The 19,998-nt window shown below is 38.3% G+C and overlaps 1 protein-coding gene across 1 annotated transcript in view; it reads right to left on the reverse strand.

Annotated features, from left to right (window-relative positions):
• CDH2 (cadherin 2) overlaps positions 1–19,998 on the reverse strand; it is a 114,354-nt gene that overhangs the window by 20,924 nt on the left and 73,432 nt on the right. The window contains exons 3-12 of the mRNA XM_071737403.1: positions 17,430–17,656; positions 15,468–15,614; positions 14,329–14,484; positions 12,448–12,592; positions 11,209–11,381; positions 6,624–6,761; positions 6,082–6,267; positions 3,543–3,799; positions 1,819–1,961; positions 383–616 (exon numbers count right to left, since the gene is read on the reverse strand). Coding sequence (XP_071593504.1) covers positions 383–616; positions 1,819–1,961; positions 3,543–3,799; positions 6,082–6,267; positions 6,624–6,761; positions 11,209–11,381; positions 12,448–12,592; positions 14,329–14,484; positions 15,468–15,614; positions 17,430–17,656 — 1,806 coding nt within the window. The remainder of the gene's footprint in view (positions 1–382; positions 617–1,818; positions 1,962–3,542; positions 3,800–6,081; positions 6,268–6,623; positions 6,762–11,208; positions 11,382–12,447; positions 12,593–14,328; positions 14,485–15,467; positions 15,615–17,429; positions 17,657–19,998) is intronic.

Raw genomic sequence — 19,998 nt, forward strand, 5'->3', positions numbered from 1 at the left:
CAAGTAATACTCACGTGGGTTTAAAACAGTATTGACAGAAATGGCTCCTGTTTGAGGCCCGTATTAATTTATTGTACAATCCACTACATGACACTCCAGATAACTGTATTCTTTCTTACTGTGAACATCTTTTCCTTCTTAGAATTTTTTTATCTTTGCAAAACTAACAGTAAGGTGTTTTCCTATTCATAGTAACCAAATTAATGTACATTGTAAAATAATACCAGTTAAAAAAAAAATTAATGAAATTTAAGTAAAAATTATTATTAAAAATATTAAAATTATTATTAAAATAAAGCAATAGAAATAATAATAAAGCAAAGCACAGAAAAACATGCAATAATGTCTTTAAAAAGATTAATATTTCTAGACAGTAAATTACCACTAATTCGAACAATAGTCCAATTCCTCTTAATACTAGCAGGTGTGTCAGGCAGCTCAAAGGCAAACGGGCCTGCATTTGGATCTATATCAGGGTCTATAGCAGTGATGTTAATAGCATTAGGCTGTAGTGTTTCACAAGTTGTGGCTTCTTTTGGATTCACTTGGGGGGCATTATCGTTGATGTCCAGCAGGTGTATCTGAAGTGTGCCAGTTCCACTCATTGGAGGGATTCCTTAAAGAAAAGAAAATGGTTCTGAGCCAGTTTCCAATTGGAAAGTTATCTAAATTAATCTATACCAACAGTTTTCAATTACCACGTACGTCGCATTCACCTCAGTTTTTTTATTCTGTCTTTACCAAGCTGATCTAGCAGTCACTACCCATGCTGGCACACAAATTCTGTCTGCACTCAGAAAAACTTCCCTACTTGGCAAAAATCAGCAAATAATTGCAGATCTACAGATCAGGGATTCAACTACTTTACTGACTAGACAGCTAGTTCCCATCCACAGAGATTGCCCATCAAATGATTCAGAGAAAAGAGAGCAAAATTGGCCTAGTTTATCCTCTAGAGAAAATATTTTCTAACTTTGAAGACTTACAATCACCCTTTACCACAAGTGCGATTTTTCAATTCTTTCTAATACTTTCAGAACACTGCTTCTAGACATTCTTGATATCTATATCAAATGTGTGATGCTTCTATAAACCTTGCTGAAGTCACACGTTTATGTGAACATATGGTACTGAATTTCTAAGTATAATTAGCAGTGATTCTCACTTCACAAGCCCTCATCATCTTCCAGTTCCAGTTAATTTTCTTCTTCAGAACAGAGACAAAAGGATAGAAATAGTCCATCTAGCTTTCTTGTAACTTATCAGTTCACAAAACTTTACCACTTGTGTTTTCTCCAAGGTGAACAGCCCCAGTGTTTCAGTTTTCCTCTCTAATCTAAGCACAATCCTAACTGTACCCGCCTGTCCATCTTTCTCGTAGTAGCTATGGACAGTACAGAGCTCCAGCTGAACTCAAAGAACTTGTTTCTGATCAGAGATTGTTAATTGCCAGTAACAAAGTGGCAAAGAGAAGACAATTTGCCACCTGCAGTGCTTTAGACAAAATGTGAAAAAGTACAACATGCCTCCTCCAAAACTTTACTCCTCATGAAGTCCACTCAAAGCTGTGCACTCACTCAGCCTACTGCACTCTTGTGCAGGTTTTTTCAGTTTTCTGTAACCTTGACTAGTGTAATTCAGCCAGTACCTTTTATCAGACTCACGGAATTATTTTTCAGCTCTTTTGCTTGGCAGCTGTGTAATATACAAGGTTTAATACCAATACAAACTTCAGACTGGATGAATTTTAATAATTTCTTGGGCATTCAACCACAAAGAAAAAAGCTTTTTGACAGTATATACAATGTTGATACATACCATTATCAGAAGCAAGAAATGTTGCATTATACATATTGTTTTGAACATATATTGATTCTCTGTCCAAAACAGCTGTAGTAGTTATTTGTCCATTAACAGGGTCAATTTTCAGCCAGTTTGCAGGATCTGAAAGTTTTGAGTACCTGTGTGTTTGATCACAAGATGTGTTATTTATCTGTCAACTTAAGTATCAACAAAGACATTATTAATATTTTACTTTATATTTTGTACACATCATTGGAATGTTGAGACAGTATTTCACAAATTTACTTTTATTAAGCCTTGCCACTGAAATTCTTGAAAACACATTAAAACCCGTCCTGTATCTACATTGTGTGCCCTGCCATTAAGTTACCATGTAATTGGAATAAATATCACAATTACTGTAAACCACATAACAAACATATTCAGACTCCATTAAAATATTTTATTAAGGATTTCTACTGCTTGTGCTATACCTACGGAGCCGTTTCTATTAAATTTCATCGAGTGCTGAGAGCAGGAGAGAGGTAACAGTGGAGAAAGAGTGAAGAGTGTTAGAATAGCAATAGGTCACATTATTCTAGCACTTCCAGTACCAAGTAAAAGTTATTTTTTAGAGGCCCTGGTTTTACTGCATATTTATCTTAATTAGAAAAAACAGTGTCTTTCAAAATCATCATTCTATTAGATAAATTTGCCCTTTGCATTAATTGAGTGCAAGCTATCTGAAGTCATTAAAAATGCATATATCCTTAAGTCCTCATGGTATAATGTGTATGGGTAATGTCCAGAAATGAGCTATCAGTATCAGAAACAGCTAGCCAAAATTAGGAGAAAATACAATTTTTAAGAACCTTGATTTTAAAACAAAAGACAGAAAGTAAGTTCTGGAGTGTCTTTCACATGTGCTTATGTAGCTGCTGGGTAAGTTAGGAACCTGAGTCCTAGCCCACAGCTAGATGCTGTGCCTTAGCTTTGCAGCCCATCACCATATTTTAAATGATAAACCATGCTTTCTTCACTTTACTCATTTAGCATAGACAAATTATGATCAGTACAAGTGTTCACAGGTGGACAACAGCAGCACTTTGCATTGCTGAAGAATAAATAAGAAAAAGGACTTGGTAAAAAATCTGATGTTGTTTTACTGCCATGACAAACTATTGGTTAATACCACAAAATCACAGAATGGTTTGGCTTGGAAATGACCTTAAAGATCATCTAGTTCCAGCCTTTCAATCTCTCTGCGTGGGCAGGAACACCTCCCACTAGACCAGGTTGCTCAATGCCCCCTTGAAAACATGCAAGGAAGGCACAGCCTTCCCTTGGTAACTTGTTCTTGTCTCCTTACCCTCACCTATTACTTCCTAATATTTAATCTAAATTTGCCCTCATTAAATTAAATTTAAACTGCAAATTATCTTAGTTGACACAAGAATGTGTCTGCTCTGAATGAATTTGTTGGAATGCCAAATATATTTTAACACAGGTGCAGAATTTCATTCTACTTTGATGAAGTGGGATTTCGCATTAGAAGGTGACCCAATTTACAAAACTATGCTGGTCACAGCACCAAAAAAACCAGAAAAAAAGCCCTTTAGAGAGTGCTGCACAAAAGCTACAGGACAGCTGTGTGCTGGGGCAAATGCAGCCGTTTCATGTGCAGTCTTTTTTTCCCACCCACTCTCTAACCTGGATATTGCACTTGAACTGTTAAATAAATACAAAATGTTTATATAGACCTTAGAGAGGTTTGCTGCATGTAACGATCAGGGTCCTGAGCCGTGAAAGTTGTCAACATGCTACCAGCAAGTAGCCCTTCTTCCTGACGTACAAGCTTAGGATTTGGAACAAAATATGGGCTCTCATTCACATCAATAACCGTAATGGACACAGTTGCTGTTGACTGAGGAGGATGCTGAATACCCTTAGCCAAAGGCACTTGATTTTCCGCAGCTACAGTAAGTACGAACATCCTGTTGGTCTCGAAGTCAATGGGCTGGGAAAAGCGAAGAGCATGAAGTGTTAACTTTTACTTATAATAGTGATGGTAACACGTAACATTTTTGCTGTAAAGCTCATTTTTAAACTTGTACATTACTTGTACTGCTTTTCTCAAAAATGACCACAGAGCCTAAAGAGAACTCAATCAATGTAACATTTTAACACAACATTTAACATTTTAACACAACAAAGGAGTTGTGGGGTTTTGTTTAAAATCAGAAGCAGTTGTAAAGTCAGAACAGCTAGAAACCGTGACATCCTTGGATTCTACTTACTCTGGAAGTGCCATTAGAGATAATTGCTGAAACAAGTAGTTTCACAAGAAAATGCTGAAAATCCCAGTTTTGTGCCAGGCACTCATGTGAACAGATGGTTCCTCCTGAGGAGTTCTCCTGAGTTCTCCTCAGGAGAGAAACCTGCCTCTCTCTGTTACAACAAAGATTTCCTTCAAACAAGATCATGACCATACCTAGCCCTTAGATCAGAGATTCCCATGCCCTTAATGCTTCACAAGAAAAGTCTCTGTAATCCCAGCTAATCCCACTTCTGGTATACCTACCACTTCCACCTTCACAGTCCACACAACTTTCATTTTGGGGACTTCCTCACTGAACTGTTTAAGGATGAGTAAAAACAGTTTGAGGCTAAAGTTCTATTGCACTGCACACAGGTGAGGCACTCCCCAAGACCTGATTTGTCTAAGTACTACGCACTGTATTACTCACACTGATTCTAGACTTGAAGGAATCCTGTACCTTACAGGCCCAGCTGGCATGTGACAGCAAGAAATCAGTGACAAGAGACAATCCAATCTTCATTACAAGCTGACAGATCAATTCATTGCGCTGCCAATAAAAACTGTGGGCAGGGTTCCAACGGTTCCCAAGTCTGTGTGCTTAAAGGTGTGCTGCTGAAAAGGTGACTGAAGAAAGAACTGCCATTTACCACCTTAGGCTGACTCTCCTATGCTTCTGATTTCAGATGGTATGGATAGCCCCCTTCTGAACAGGCCTATCATTTCCTAACATTTCTAGAAAAAAGCTGCTTTTGCGGTTAGGCTCCCACAACCAGGTCAGATGTAGCAGAATGCTGAGATACTCTGGCAGTAGAGGGGATAGAACTTGATAAAAATAAATCTGTAAGTAAGCAAAGCTGCATCAACAAGGTTAGAGATCTGGAATCTTAGGCTCACTTCCCTTAATAAAGCTTTAGTTTAATCTGTGCATTTTTTAAATTCACTTTTCCAGACGTTTCTAGTTCGATATGTGCCTAATTACAAAGCATGGACACTCAAATAATTCTTTTTCTAACACTGCAATATAACAATTGGTACCTCTGGGGAAGTGCAGTTATAAAACAGAGACAGTTCTTAGAAAAAAAAACCACAAACCAAACCAAACAAAAAACCCCCAAACAAACTAGTGTGAACTAACACTGCAGCTGCATTGAATTTTTATCTTTTTCTCACCTACACACTAAGAAGGAAAAAAAAAAGGAAAAAGAAAGAAAGAAAGAAGAAAAAAAAAAAAAAAAAGTGTTTTAATCTCCAAATGGGAACATTGGCATCTCACACTTGACTTGGTAAGTGGCTCAGCCAAAACCAGAACAGGCCAGCTCAAGAGATGAGACACTTATCAGAGGGCCATGAGGCCTGGCAGGTTTAATTATAGAACCACATTGTTATTATCACTTGAAATACGTCACCTCTCACCATATAGCTGTGTTGGTTTAAGAATAAAGATAGACAGGCTATTCCATAAAAGGAGTTTAAATGAGGTTTTTAAAATAGCCAGTCTTTAAGAGCTCTTGTAGAAGTAGTCTCCTACCTATCACTTTTTCATCTGTGACTGCCTATATCTGCTCCTTCATGGCAACATGTTGAAATAAAACCTGTGTCTAGACAACAAGCGTGACGAGCAATGGAGGCAGCCAAGAAATAGGAAGCTGTTCTTTACACTAGCAAGAAATACTAAGCAAATGATTTTTTACAGACTAATTCTTAAATATAATACCCCTTTATTTGAGGCAAATAAAGCTTCAAAATCTGTTATTTCAACAGCCTGGACTGATTTTTGAAACTGATCAGTTGGAATACTACTGATAGCTTAAGCCAGGGAACGCTCCGAGAGGCGGATGGCTTACTTCCACAAGGCAGAGAGTGCCCATCTCTTGTTTTCCAGACTCATACTGGCCTCAGGAGTTCCTATTTTTTCCCCCTCATTGTTCTCCCACTTATTCCATCTCTGCTTCATTCTCTGAAGCACAAGCATCTCTTACCTTCACAACAGTCACCAACCCATCATTGCTATTGGGATCTGTCAGGATGGTAAATCGACCTGTGGGGTCTCCTCCAGTCATTCTGTACATCGCGTTCCAGGCCGGCGTGTGGGGCTGATCTTTGTCTGTTACCGTCAGATTTGCTACAATCACATCTACCCTGTTTTCTGGTACTTCCCCGTAGAACTGCAAAAAAACCCAAGATCACATTTCACCTTGGCTGCAGAAGCTTGCAGGAGCCATGGCATACTGAACATTCATCAACTTTAAGGAGCGCATCTCTCTTCACCAGAGCCCTGACAATTTCTTTAATGAAGTTTACCAGAGGCCACCCAGAAAACTGATGGTTTGATTCCCTTGTCAGCTTTTGCCTTTTGGCCTAAGCAGAATACTGTATCTAAGGGATATATATTCTGCACACACTTCAATCCTGCCTGTCATTGTACTATTTAATAAGTAATAAATATTTACTGCCTGTGAATGTAATGAGAAAAGCGGGAAAGGGTTATAAATATGCACAGTTACTCCCACCCTGTACGTACAGTCATGGCAGTGAACTCCGGAGGATTGTCATTGACATCTGTCACAGTGATGACGGCAGCTGCTGTGTTTGAAAGACCATATGTTGGGTTTCCTTCCATGTCCGTAGCTTGAATTATTAATGTATATTGTTGTACTTTCTAAAACACAAAATGACATCAACATAAGTTTTAGACAAAACTCACATTACCGCAGGACAGCAGATGTTTCCAAAATTGCACTTTGCTAAGCAGTGGAGCCTATCACACTGTTTATTCTAGTTAGCATCAACCCAAAATGACAGGAGTAAAGTTTGTGTGGCAGGAATACAGCACAGGCCTGCATCTAGCTGTACTGAACCGCTTCCTTTTCCTCAAACATCACCGAGACGAGGACAGATTGCCTGCTCAAAATCAAACCTACTAGATACAGTTAATGCTATTATCACACTTTTAGCAACGTTTTTTAAAGGAGGAGGAAAAAAAACCCCAGGAGTGTGGTTCATACTAACACAGGGCAAGTCCTCAAAAGCATTTGAGAGAGCTACACCAAGGGCGGTTCACCACATTTTTGTTTCAAGGTTTTATTTCAGCTGAGCCCAAGCGGTAAAACCGCTGCTGCAACTTGTTGCGATCGCTATGGAAACCGGAGGTGTCAGGGCTAACTAGTGGGGATGAGTTAGGGCCCCAGGAGCGAAAGGGGAGGGAACAAACCACACGGGATATTTCCATAAATGTTAAAACTCCCCGGCCAAAGATGGCCGCCGCTGCCACCATCTCCCCCTCACACCGCCTCCCCCTCCCCTGGCCCGGGCGGGAGTGGGGCCAGAGCTGCCTCAGGCACAAGGTACAGCGGACAGAGGCCGGAGGACCTCAAACGGGTGAGAAGTTTAAAACAAACTCGACGTGGTTAGGGGTTTTTTTGTTGCTGTTTGTTTATTTTTTAGCAACACAAACAATTTGTGTGTGTGTGTGTGTGTGTGTGTGTGTGTGTGTGTGTGTGGAGTTGCTGAGAAGTCGATATTTTTAACTCATCACAGGTTTCTGCCGTGAAATGCAAATACTGTGTGCGTGCTCTTTCATTTACCCGTTTCCTAACTCTCTCTGTTGTCATTCACTTCTTTCCCCAAAAGAAAATGCACGAGCATAAGAAGTTGCTGTCACTTTGAAATACCACTTTCATGAATGGTTTACTAACACTGGCAAAAAAACTGCTGGCAAAATAAAAATGCTTAAAGAAAAGTGTATTATTTTTCCACTCAGTACTTCATTTTCTCCCACAACTTAAAGACTGGGATAATAGATGACAGATGGCTTCTAATGGAAACTTTAGAAAAAGGGACTGTGGATATCCGTATGAAAAATAAGCAAGGGCCATTCCATTGATAATGTCTAACTTTCTTTCAGATTTTGGCCAGACACTGTGGCAGACATGAGAGATTTAATAGTTATACACAGCAAACATGAGTTATTGAATTAAAAAAGTTATTTTAAAATAAGCTTTATGAATCTTTATCACCTACTGAATATAATTTACACTCTTCTCATCTTTCACAAAGCAACCCTTACATCAAATGTGTATTACTGTACATGCATCCTTTTTAAAAACAAGACTAATATTATTGATACAGAAGTGTAATATATATGTTTAATAATGTATAAATACGTATAGAAGTTCTATCTGGGAAAATGTACTTGCACAGTGACCTTCAAAAGGCTTAAACAAACATCCTAAAGGTTACCTTTGTGGCACCAACAAGACAAGTAGTCACAATGGAATCAAAGAAATACTTTCATAACTTTCATCCAGGAAAAAAGTGTACTTCAGTTATTGTGAAGAAATAAAATCTATAGCAGTATTGAAGCAAATCTTGCAGCCAGATGATTCTACGTTATTGAAACAGCAGGTGCTTCTGATTCATCTGGGTCTTAACACATTGATCCCAAAAAGTAAATTTAATTAAAGAAACTCCATGATTATTACATGGAGACTCAACTTCCACACAGTATTCTTATTTAATGCCAACAGAAGCAGGGAACTAGAACTGCCCCTAAAAGTGCCCCAAAAGACATCACATATGTGGGTTTGGTTGCTTTTTCCCCATTCCCATCACTCACATATAGAAGATCAACTGCTGGGAATGAAATGTCAGAAAGCAACAAGAAAAAAACACAACTTTCCAAGCCTGGGGAAGCTGGGGGAGGCATCTCTCCTCTTTTTACTGTGGGTTGAGGAGTAGCCAGGTATAAGCCACGGAGCACGTGTCAGCAGCCTGCACAGAGACTTCACAGCAACAAATCGGAAAACATACTGGCAGTTTCAAGAAAAAAACACAGACCTCATCAGGTCACATCTTTCCACTTCAACAGAGGCCAAATAAAAGAGCACTTCACTGAATTAGCCTCACGTGAGGGAGGAATGTGAGGAAGTTTAAGTACTTCTTCAGCACCTCCAGCAGTAAGGCAGATGTTTTAATGCTGAAGTGAGTTCCACAGCAACAGCAGAATAAATGAGAACAGCTGGATTTCAGGAAAAAGCATCTTTTTTGATAGCAAGTGAAAGGTATCTTCTGCCTTCAACTGAGTCCCCTACCTAAGCAAATCTCCTCCTGTGCATGTTAGCACAGAGTATGCATTGTGCACATTAACCTAAAATACTTGGAGATGACGAATGCTATCAGAGAAAACACACCTTACTTTTTTTTTTTTTTAACGTGAACAAGACTTACGCTCCCATAAGTAATGGGTCACATAATTTAATAATTTATAATTGTGTCTAGTGTTTTATTAGCCTCATTAGTGCTTTACAAAGGGAGTCATAACAAAGAGAAAAAGGCAGAATGGCAGAAGTGGGCAGAACAGCTGAAGTTCCTGGACAAGAAGGCATTTCCTAGCCCACTGTCAGAAGACCAGCTTGATTCAAATCTGGTCATTTTAATTTAATTGACTTCCACAAAATTACTGCGGAAATGAAGGAAGCAGAGCAATGGCTTGGGAAGGAAACCATTTTATCTCATATTAGTCTAATTTAATATCTGAATGATTTAACATTAATCATTAATATTCAACATGTGCAAGAAATGTTTATAAATACTCATTTGGGCATGAGTACAGCAATCCATCAGGAGAACTGATGGCAAATGACAAAGCTTTTTGAACTGTTAATGCAAGGGTCTAAGCTCCACAGACAGCTGGTTTCTTTCAAGATAAATCTCTCCAGTACACCTAGACACTAAGTAACAGAACTCCAGTTACCACTGTGTCCTCCTGAATGTTCACTTGTCAAAGATGACCAGGGAGGTTTAAAAGCAATGGTACATCTGATTATCATTCTTTAGATTTAATAGGGCAATACTGCAAAGTTCAGGGTTTTGCTTCCCTCAAATCCATCCTCTTCAATGCCAACTTAAATATAATGAATGTTAATAAAACTTTAAAAATTAATTGCAATATCTAACAGTCTGTTTAGCTTTTCAAATCTTCTGATTGCCTCTTTCAAACTAAAATACATCAGAATATTAATAGCCCACCCAGAGCATCAGAAACTATTTTTGTTCTCCATTTTAAATAAGTATAAGCAAACAGCTAAAAGCTGAATAGCAAACCCAGTTTAAAAAACCCTTCAGATTTAACAAGCTAAATTGAGGTTAGTAAAACAGAAGATGAAACAAGATGTGCTGAACTAAGATTTGTTTTGTTTATAAAACAATGCTTATCTCTTCTGAAATTTTCAAGTGGTTCAAAAGCACAGTTAGTCCACGTGAAAGGTCCAGAGCTGGGAGGGAAATAATTTTATTCCCACCTCACAGATGGGTGACCCAGAGCAGAGGATCTGGCACCTTCCTTCTCCAGTGGTAGGTGCAGTTAAAAACTGTCTGGGCAGAACAGAACTTGCTCAGCATTACCAGGGAATTATTGATAGATGGAGATTTTAGTTTTGATTTAATTTTTCTTAAAGTTTTGGAACACGTATCCTGGTTTTGATATAAATCTCCATCTACAATGTTGCCAGCATGACTGGTTTATTTCTTTAAAAGGTACTTTTCAAATCTTAAAATCAGTAATATTTTGCCAGATTTATTTTTATAAGCAAAATTCAGATCAGGGAATTATTGCAAATTTAGCAAAACAGCATCCAGAATATTTCAAATATTTACAATCTCTCTGTGAAGAGCAGGACAGAAGCTCTCCTGGTACTTCCAAATTAAATAAACCATAGCCAATTCCATTTTCCATCTACTCTTTGCCTATGGAGCTCTGCAAGAAGAGTAAAGGGCTGGAGCTGAGGAAAACTCTCCTCTCTGCATTCAAGCCAAGCACCAGAGTTCCTTACCTGGATTCCACTGTTTCAGTTTGTACCTTTTCTTTAAAGCAAACAAGCTTTTGAGACAAGGTCCTTTCCATAACCACATGGAACCCAGACCATCTATACACACAGAACATTTAGGTCCAGTTTTTATTCCCATACTAACACCCTCTCTTCCAGAGAGAAAGTTCCGACCAGGGAGGGCAAGAAGTATTTTAAGAAGGGTAAGAAGTCACTAGCAAAAAATGTGCTTCTTCAAAACACAAAGTACAACACAATCAATGGGATTAAGACCTGCCGTACCTCTCTGTCAAGCCCAGCTGCTACGGTGATAATGTCACCAGTCTCGTTGTTGATTGTAAACATGTTTGGAGAGGGGCTGCTTGGAGTCTGTGACAAGATTCTGTATCTCAGCATCCCATTCTGTGTATTGGGATCATCAGCATCAATGGCAGTAACAGTCATCACATAGGTTCCTAGCAGCAGGATAAATAATTGATGTTATATAAACAGTTTACTCAGATTACACAGGATCACTTACAAGCGATGGTCAAAGCAAGTGTTTCTTTTGGTCAAGTCTCCACATTCCTTCTCTTACTTAAAACAAACTGGTTAAACCCAAGACTCACCAACAAAGTAATTAAAATACATAAGAGGAGATAAAAATACTTTGTGTTTATAAAATATCAGATTTGCTTATAACTGAAGAAGCTCCATAAACAATGAAATCCTACAATCCTGCCATAAATAACATTTCTGTAACAACAGAGCTCCTCACGTTTGGATAAAAATGTTATTAATTGGGCCAAAGGAAATATAATTAATTTTCAGAATTGGAGCACATCCTGACAGTGATTGAAAATCAATGTAAATAATACTCTTTCAAAGGTCTTTGAGACACATGTTCTTTCCATCTCAAAAGCTAAGTCAACACTGCAAAGTGAGAAATGACATTTTTTGTGCTAACCTTTCTAAAAAATTCATTTTGCATTACTGACAAATTAAGCAAGTGGCTCCAGCCACCATAGTGCAAACTTCAGTCTGAGCAGATTAGAATTTTAATGAGATGTGAACAACATTTATGGTTTTCTCGAGAACTCAAATGAAACTGTTTGATTTCAAATCCCAGTATTTCCAAAGCCTCTGAGATTCAGAACCAGAACTGAATGTACTGGTATTTTGGAAGTCTCTTATACCCTGAGCTGTCAACTAAATGAACGTCAATGGCTAACGTGAACATAACTGTAAGAACTGTGAAACTTTAAATAGTATTTTTTTAAAAAGGAACCTAAAAGTCATATTCTTAAAGACTTCTCTGGTTTAGTTTATGTACGTAATACTTCGTTCTTTGGAAATTAACTTTAGGATGCTAAAAAGTGAATTAAAAGTAAGGTGAGATAGGAAGACAGTATCTGGGATTGTGCTCATCAGACTAATGACACGTTCCAAATTGTTACAAGGTCTGAAAGCATCCCCTTCATCATCTTCAAAATGTTACCACAATCCTTTCCCCTCCACATGCTTTGAAAACCCATGTATTACCTGGCTTTGATCCTTCAGGCACTGTCCCATTCCAAACCTGGTGTAGGAATTCAGGTCTGTTGTCATTCATATCAATGACATTAATAACAATGTCGATAGGATTTTCCACTTGGTTTCCATTTACATCCACTGCATGTGCTCTCAGCTGCAAAAGACATTATAAGAATTAGAATTTGCACAAGATAGAGGCACTAATAGATACAATAATGGTGACAGATTTTTCAGACCAGACATTTTTAGCTCAGTGTATTTTGTTACACCTGCGACTGCTCCCTCATATCAACCATTTGGGTCTGCAGGTTGATAAAGGAACTTCTGTTTGGACTTTAACTATTCTAAGTTGCAGACTTACTACTTTGATTTGCTAAATATTATTTTGAATCATAACATCTCAATTAATACTGATGTGTATTGTCATATATAGACCAGTTTTTAATAATGATATTAGAAAACTGATTTTAGAAATATGCAGATTTATATTAAAACAGATGACAACTTCTTAACTGCACAAAAGGAATGAACCAACACTGGCATCACTTTCAAAAATTCTTTTCTGATATTATGGATATCTAATAGACATGAATGCATACGAGAAACATAGACAATGGATTGCTGTTACCTGGTGCACCAAAGTAAGGTTTGTGATAAATCATTGTCAGTAAGCACACTGAAATTCCAAGCTAAAATTAATATAAAGTTTATGGACTGAGTTTCAAAGACTGAGACACTTAAATATAATGTCTCTGATTGTCAAAAAGAACTGAGTAGCCTCTGACAGCCAGGTTTACCTAAATCATCTTAAATTGGACAGTCAAAAAAACCAAAATCAGGAACACAGTGCTTTCTGAAAATGTAAACGTATGTATTCAGGCCAGAATCTGGCAATTGCTAGGCAAGAAAGCAACATTCTCCTGTAGCAGTTTTGCTGAAGCCCATTTTATATCTCTACACACATACTTATCTTCTGGCTACAAACCTACTAGAAAGGAGCAAAGAGGGCATTATTACCTCATCACTCTGGAAATGACTCATATAAATGTAAATTCCTAAGTCAGTAAATCTTGAATTGCCAATGCTAAATTCTCATGAAAAATCTTACAACTGCTGGAGCTGTTGTGCTCCTGTGAGAGCAGTTCCCCTCAGCTCCCCCCAGATGCCTCCTGCTGTGTCCTCTGTTCAGGAGCAGCACGCAGGAGGCAAGGAGCATTTTAATCCCCAACATACTGGAAACTCTCACTAGGAGCTGAGCACATTCTGTAACCATTTCACCGTGGTGTCTCTAAGGCAGAGACAATGTGAGGTCAGAGCCTGGTCTCCACCCTTCCTTAGAACCTTTCTTTTCTACCACTACTGGACTCCATGGTCTACTTTGTCAATTTCTTTAGGGCAAAGAATATCATTTTCGTAAGCTGACAGCTCTAATTTACAATTCCATTAAAATGCTTAGATTTGCCCCTGAAAATGAAAATTGGTAGCTTATTCTTCCCATCCATTTCTCAAATCACAGCTGCTGCGATTCTAATAGCAGTCACGTCCTAATTTAAGTTGATGAATCAAAGGAAAACTTTTGAAAAATATACAATACAGTGGAGACTATGAACCAGTGGTCTCTATTTGAAATATAAGCTACAGTATCCACATTTCAGTCTTTTAAAAATGACTTCATCTAAACACATTTAATCACTGTTTACATATGTTAATACATTTAAGCTGCTTAAACATAGTAAGAGTTAGCCTTAGTAAGTACAATAAATATGAATCTGCTACAAACTCTTCAAATCATATCTCATAGAATACTAAATGCCGGCTGCTCAAGTCATGTTTGAAGCAGATGTTAATCTTCAATTTGATAATCTGATTTATGGTAAATTAAACTCTTACATGAAAAGAAGCAATCTGTTCCCGGTCTAAAGGCTTTGTCACAGACAGCTGTCCTGAGATGGGGTTGATGATGAAGATGCCTGTTGGAGGTTGGTCAGCTCCTGGACCAGTCACACTGTACCGCAGCGAGAGGCTTTTATCACGATCAGATCTAATCTACGTGTCAAAAAAAAGGTAATGATTACATTAGTTGCAGACAACCAGTGGATGGGACTGTGCTGCTGAGACAAGTGGCTCTTTTATAGCTTGAAGATGAGAAAAAAGTTGTTAAAGTCATTACTCTGGAAATAGTATAAAGTCAGTGAAAAGCTTGCTGTTTTCAATTGCATTCTTTGTCAGAAAGCTAGTCAATGGATTTTCAGGAACCTAAAAATATCCCTGCTTATTTCTCATAATAGGATAAATTGTATTAAACCAAAATAAGTTAAGTCTTCTTAAGCAGAACTGTTTAGATCCTAGAGAAAACATACACTGTAATAAAATTTCCTAAGAAATTAGTTTGTTTTGTCATTTTGTCTGTTGTTGTCACCCCATAACATACCAGACTAAAGATTCTCTTCCAACTAGTGAAAACAGCCCTTTAATTAAAAACCTTGCCTTTTTTCTATAAAGACCAAACTTTGGTCTCATCTTCAAAGCAAAATACTGATGGGGCAGTGTATCTGCGAGGAGCAGGTGAATCACCAGCATGCGTATCAACAAAGCAGAGCAAAACAACATCCAAGCAGCTTGGGCTGATGTTCTACCAAGTTCCAAAAAATCCTAGTAGAAGTTTATCACAACCAACCAGCCCTATCCTGTGCTGGGTCTCTGGCAATGGCCATGTCTGTGCTGCAGGATCCTATGGAGCAGCTACAAGAACTGCTCAACCAGAAGAGATCCTCCTTAACCACTTCAAGAGGTCAACACTGCACTTACCACCTGCACCAAGGTCATCGTTCAGTATTAAAGGAGCATAGGGGCAACTTAAAAAAAAAACTAGTAAATGCAGCACAGTGCATCACATACAGAGGCAGCAACATACACCAGCCCAAAAAACTGTGATAAACATTTGGAGTGTGAACAAGACAATCTTCACACAAAATCTCTTCCAAAAGCCCTCTGAGACACTGAAACTACATTTCTATTAATTTCCTTACCCTAACTAATTCCTGAGGAAAAGGTCCTCTGGAGTTTTCTGGTAGGTTGATTGGAGGAATAACCCAGTCTCTCTTCTGCCTCTTCAGAGGGCTGCTGTGCTTGTACTGTTGCCATGGAAATATGATGTCTTCAGTTTTCTTTTGGTCCTTTCCCAGGTACAAGATTAAGCACATGTTAGAAGAATTACTAGTAGACTCTGTAAAATAACTCAGATACAATTTTACAACTGACTTAAAGGCTGCCTGTCCTCTGTTCACAGAACTGTTTTTATTTGCATTCACAGTGCAGGATGGAAATAATCAATATTGCTTATAACTGCGCCACAAAATTTTTAAGAACTCAGTTTTCTTTTTTCCTTAAGTTGGAGGAGAAGTGGAATTATAAACCATTTCTAACATGGCACTACAGTGTAAACTATTCTGCACTTTGAGAAGTAGTTAATATTTTGCAGAATTTAATAGTAAGCCTTTATGTATTTCTCATTACCCAGGACTTCAGTTCAGGTAATGTGCTACTGTACATTAAATTTAGATCTGAGTGTGCTAAAATATAATTTGAGTTCCAAGAGAAGTTTAATACATAGTGGTAAGGAATGTCTCAAATATTTATGACCCTATTAAATCCCATAGAATTAATGCTGTAATTATTTTAAACCTATGTCAGCCATGATGGATGCAGTAGATGACCCACTTTACACACTGGGCATTAATCTCTGCTGGGTGTCAACATTCCCTTCCTGTTCCCTTCTATATCTGCACTCATTTCAGCCTTTTTGATGCCAGCACACATCTGGCCACACTAGGTTGCTTAAGGGTGGAGACAGGGCAACAAAAACTTCTTCCAAAAATTTTTAAGAGAAAAACTTATTTAAAAAAAAAAATTGTAATCAAGTATGTCAAAAACATATGCCCAACTGTAGACAATATTCCACTATTCTACATTCTGCTGATGGCAAGGATATCTGAACTGGATGTTTGAGACGAACAGGGCATGCCCTGGCATACCTATCCATCTGCTCTTTTACTAGACTTTACAGGTAGAATGATATTTCCTTTGTTACAAACATGCCTTAGATTTAAAAGAATCATCAAGCAAGCAAACGAAAACCTAAGGATTACACAGCTTTGGTCTCCAGTGTGTTCTTAGGAAAAATGTCTTGCATAGCCACATCGTATTTTGACATTATGCTTAAATCTTTAATGCGTACCTATTTCAGGTATGTTAATCTATGAATGATTTTTGTTCTTTGTAAACTAGGAATTTTAGTTTACAAATGAAGAGAAGGGAGGAAACAGCAGGCAGCAAGAATTATAAGAGAATAAGGGAGCTTAGTACTGTTTTCCTAAGGTAAATGCATTGTTATTTGTATATTGTTAGGATTGATTTTTTGTTTTAGTACATGGCTTATCCTGTGGCAGCTTCCAGCAGAGGGAGACTATCTTCCTTACCAAGTGATGCTGGAATCATGAATAATTTACAATCTCCATTTGATTATGAAGGGACAAGACAAAGCCAATATTCCCTGCCAGAAACACTTTCCTGTTACTGCTGTAAATCTACAGTTCCCATCTAATAAACGTGACTGATGCATTCTAGCACAAATTTGTTTATTTTGTGGTTATATTTAACTGCTTGAATAAATACTGCAATACTTTGAAGCAATTTAAAATAAAGAAATGACCGCGTCCAACTTAAGTTCAGGTATAAATCTCAAATTATACAAACAAAAAGCTCCAACATAAATGAATCCTATATACTTAAACAGGCATACCTTTCCCTGCTTTAGTAAAGCTACAGAGTAACAGGCTATAAAACCTCTTCTCCTGAGGCTCCAGCTTTGTGTTCACTAGCTGTCCATTAATAAAACGCCTCATGGAGAGATATGACAGACAGAATGGAACCCCTATTTTTAGTCTTGTTTGTGGAAATACATTTATCCAGGCTATGTTTAGTTGTTTTACCTTTTCCGAAGCCCCTGTGAAGGCTGGTTCAGGGGTTAGCTTCACCCTCATTTGCCATTCTTCCTGTGTCTCCTTGTCTTGAGCAGACACGACAAACTCCGTGGGCTCTGCTGAAAGTTGAAAGCTTCTCTCTGCATAGACCACACCATCTTCACCTACTCTGAAATCTTCTGGCTCACTGCTTCCAAAGTGTATTTTTTTGTTTCCATCACAGCTTTGAAACCTCACTGTAAAGCAGACACACATAATGAAGAATAAAAAATGAAAAAGCAGCCCACTTGAACTCAGTGTGACATAAAATGCATTAAGAACAAATATGCAGAACCAGAAGGACTTAACTTGTTGCTGCTACTATCACATGCAATTATGAGTTAAGACTTCCAGGGGTCAGTCCACATGACAGCACTATCCTTGGATGCACTGCTAGGCAGAGGTAAGTTTTTAACCCCAGATAGACTGATCAACCAAAGACACCTCCCTCCACAAGAAAACTAACTGGGGCTCTAAGCAACCCGATTACAGTGACAGGTATTCCTACCCATGGCAGGAGGGTTGAATGTAGATGATCTTTAAGGTCCCTTCCAACCCAAACCATTCTATGATTTCCCTTCAGGTCCTACACTACATTTCAGTCTTCTTCCATTGGTACAGCTGAAAGGATGTGAACATCAAGCCTCACCTAAAAGATCCAGTAAAGTCAAGAAATCACATACACTCAACAAATTTAGTTATGCTGCAGCAATAATTGCAAACAAACTCATGCTTCCAGTGCCTTTTCTGCCAATGGGGGCAAGACAGAAGCCCAAAAAGTTCATTAAGAGATTGTCTCAGCTCAGCCTGCCATTCAGCTATGTCATCTTAGGTAGGCCACTTATGAGCTCTGTGCCTGATTTTCCTCATCTACAAGACAGAGGCAGCAGGAAATACTTAACACACACAGAAAAATCTAAGTTAAAGACAGCTTTTAAAAAAAAAAAAACAAAAAAAACCCACCAAACAAGTTAATTCCATGTACCTCTTGCCTATTCATCTAGTTAGGATGTTCTTGCTTAATTCCCTCCTGCCTCCCTTTGTCCCGTCTGAAAGATGCACATTGGAACATGAAGTCAGTAAAACTGATTGTACACATAAATATGTGAAGTGCACCAAATAGCAATGGTAACAAGTTGGTTGCTGCTTTTCTTACCCAACTGCTTTCACTGACAATTACTTTCTGGGTTACTGCAAAGAATAGTAGGTAAATAATGGAAATATGCTTTTATAACCAATGATTGGTTCTTTAATGTTTCTAAATAATTATGAAGTATTTTGATTGTACAGGCAACAGAAGTGCAAAACTTCATTATGAAGGTTGTGCTGAAATGCACATAGTGAAGATGAAGATGAAGCTTTCTGCCTCATTTCATTTATTGGACTTTTTATATTGTGCTAAACCATGCACAAACTGTTTAGCTTCAAAACCTAAAGGTCCCTTTCTCAAGAAAAATCACTACTCAATGTCATGCATCATGTGCTTCATTCTGTAATGCCCTCTTACCAGAAACGTACTGAGAAGAATTCTATTTTTTGGTATCCTTCAAAGAGGGAGCTGATGTTCAGATGACATATAAAATTTGCTTCCTTACTGCACCCTTTCAGTTATCTAGGTTACCCCATTTGCCCTCTCCTGACAGAAGAGACTGTACAAAATCCTCCACTGAAGGGGTCAATCACATACAAAAATGAGACAAAGGACAAAACTCCTCAACATAAATACTAAAACATCAACCTTGTTAATACTGATCTTGCTGGGTTGGCAAGGTTAACTGCTCCTTCCAGATAAATTGCAGAATTTGAAGGTCTCCCTCCATGAAACGCCAGCCTCACCTCAGGGAGAAGAGCTTGCCACATCCCACAAAGCACTAAACCCAGGAAAAACAAATCTGCCTGGGTAAAAGGCTGAAGCCTCACTATTTGAAAAGTCCTAGCACTGGTCCTGCGGTCCTCCTTTTAGATGTTGCTTTAGGTCTTCCTCATTAGTGGTGAGACTGCTTCACTGAAATGCTAATCAGTACTTAGCCTCTCACTTAAGTTTTCATATGTATTACTCTCTAGGCAATCCCCACGGCTCCTCAACTCCATCCTATCTGCTCCATGAAGTACAACTGACTTCCTCTCCTATGGATCTACAGACTACAGGTTTGCAAGATTTGGAGAAGGTAAAAGAATGTCTGGTTTGCTGTTTGCATAGAAGGAGAAAATCGACAGGCAGAAGGTCCAGCTCCCATATGCTCCCTACTTAACCCAGTGATCTCAGTCTTTTCAACACTGATCCCAGTGGCTGGAGTCAGCTTACTGTGGAACACAACAGCCAACTGAGAAAAGAGAAAATTCTAAGTCAAGGATAGAAAACTAGCCCTTAAACCAACTATTATCAGTACCCAGAAACTATTAGCACAACCTCAATTCTGTAATTCTGGTGACTCAGCCTTCAGAGCTGGATATTCTGTATTGTTTAGCAAAAAATCAAAGAGGTGTCTAAGAAGAGTTTATTCGAAAGTCACCACATCCAGTGATTTAAGGACTTAAT

Source organism: Heliangelus exortis, chromosome 2 (genome assembly GCF_036169615.1).
Source record: "Heliangelus exortis chromosome 2, bHelExo1.hap1, whole genome shotgun sequence".
Lineage (NCBI taxonomy): Eukaryota > Metazoa > Chordata > Aves > Apodiformes > Trochilidae > Heliangelus > Heliangelus exortis.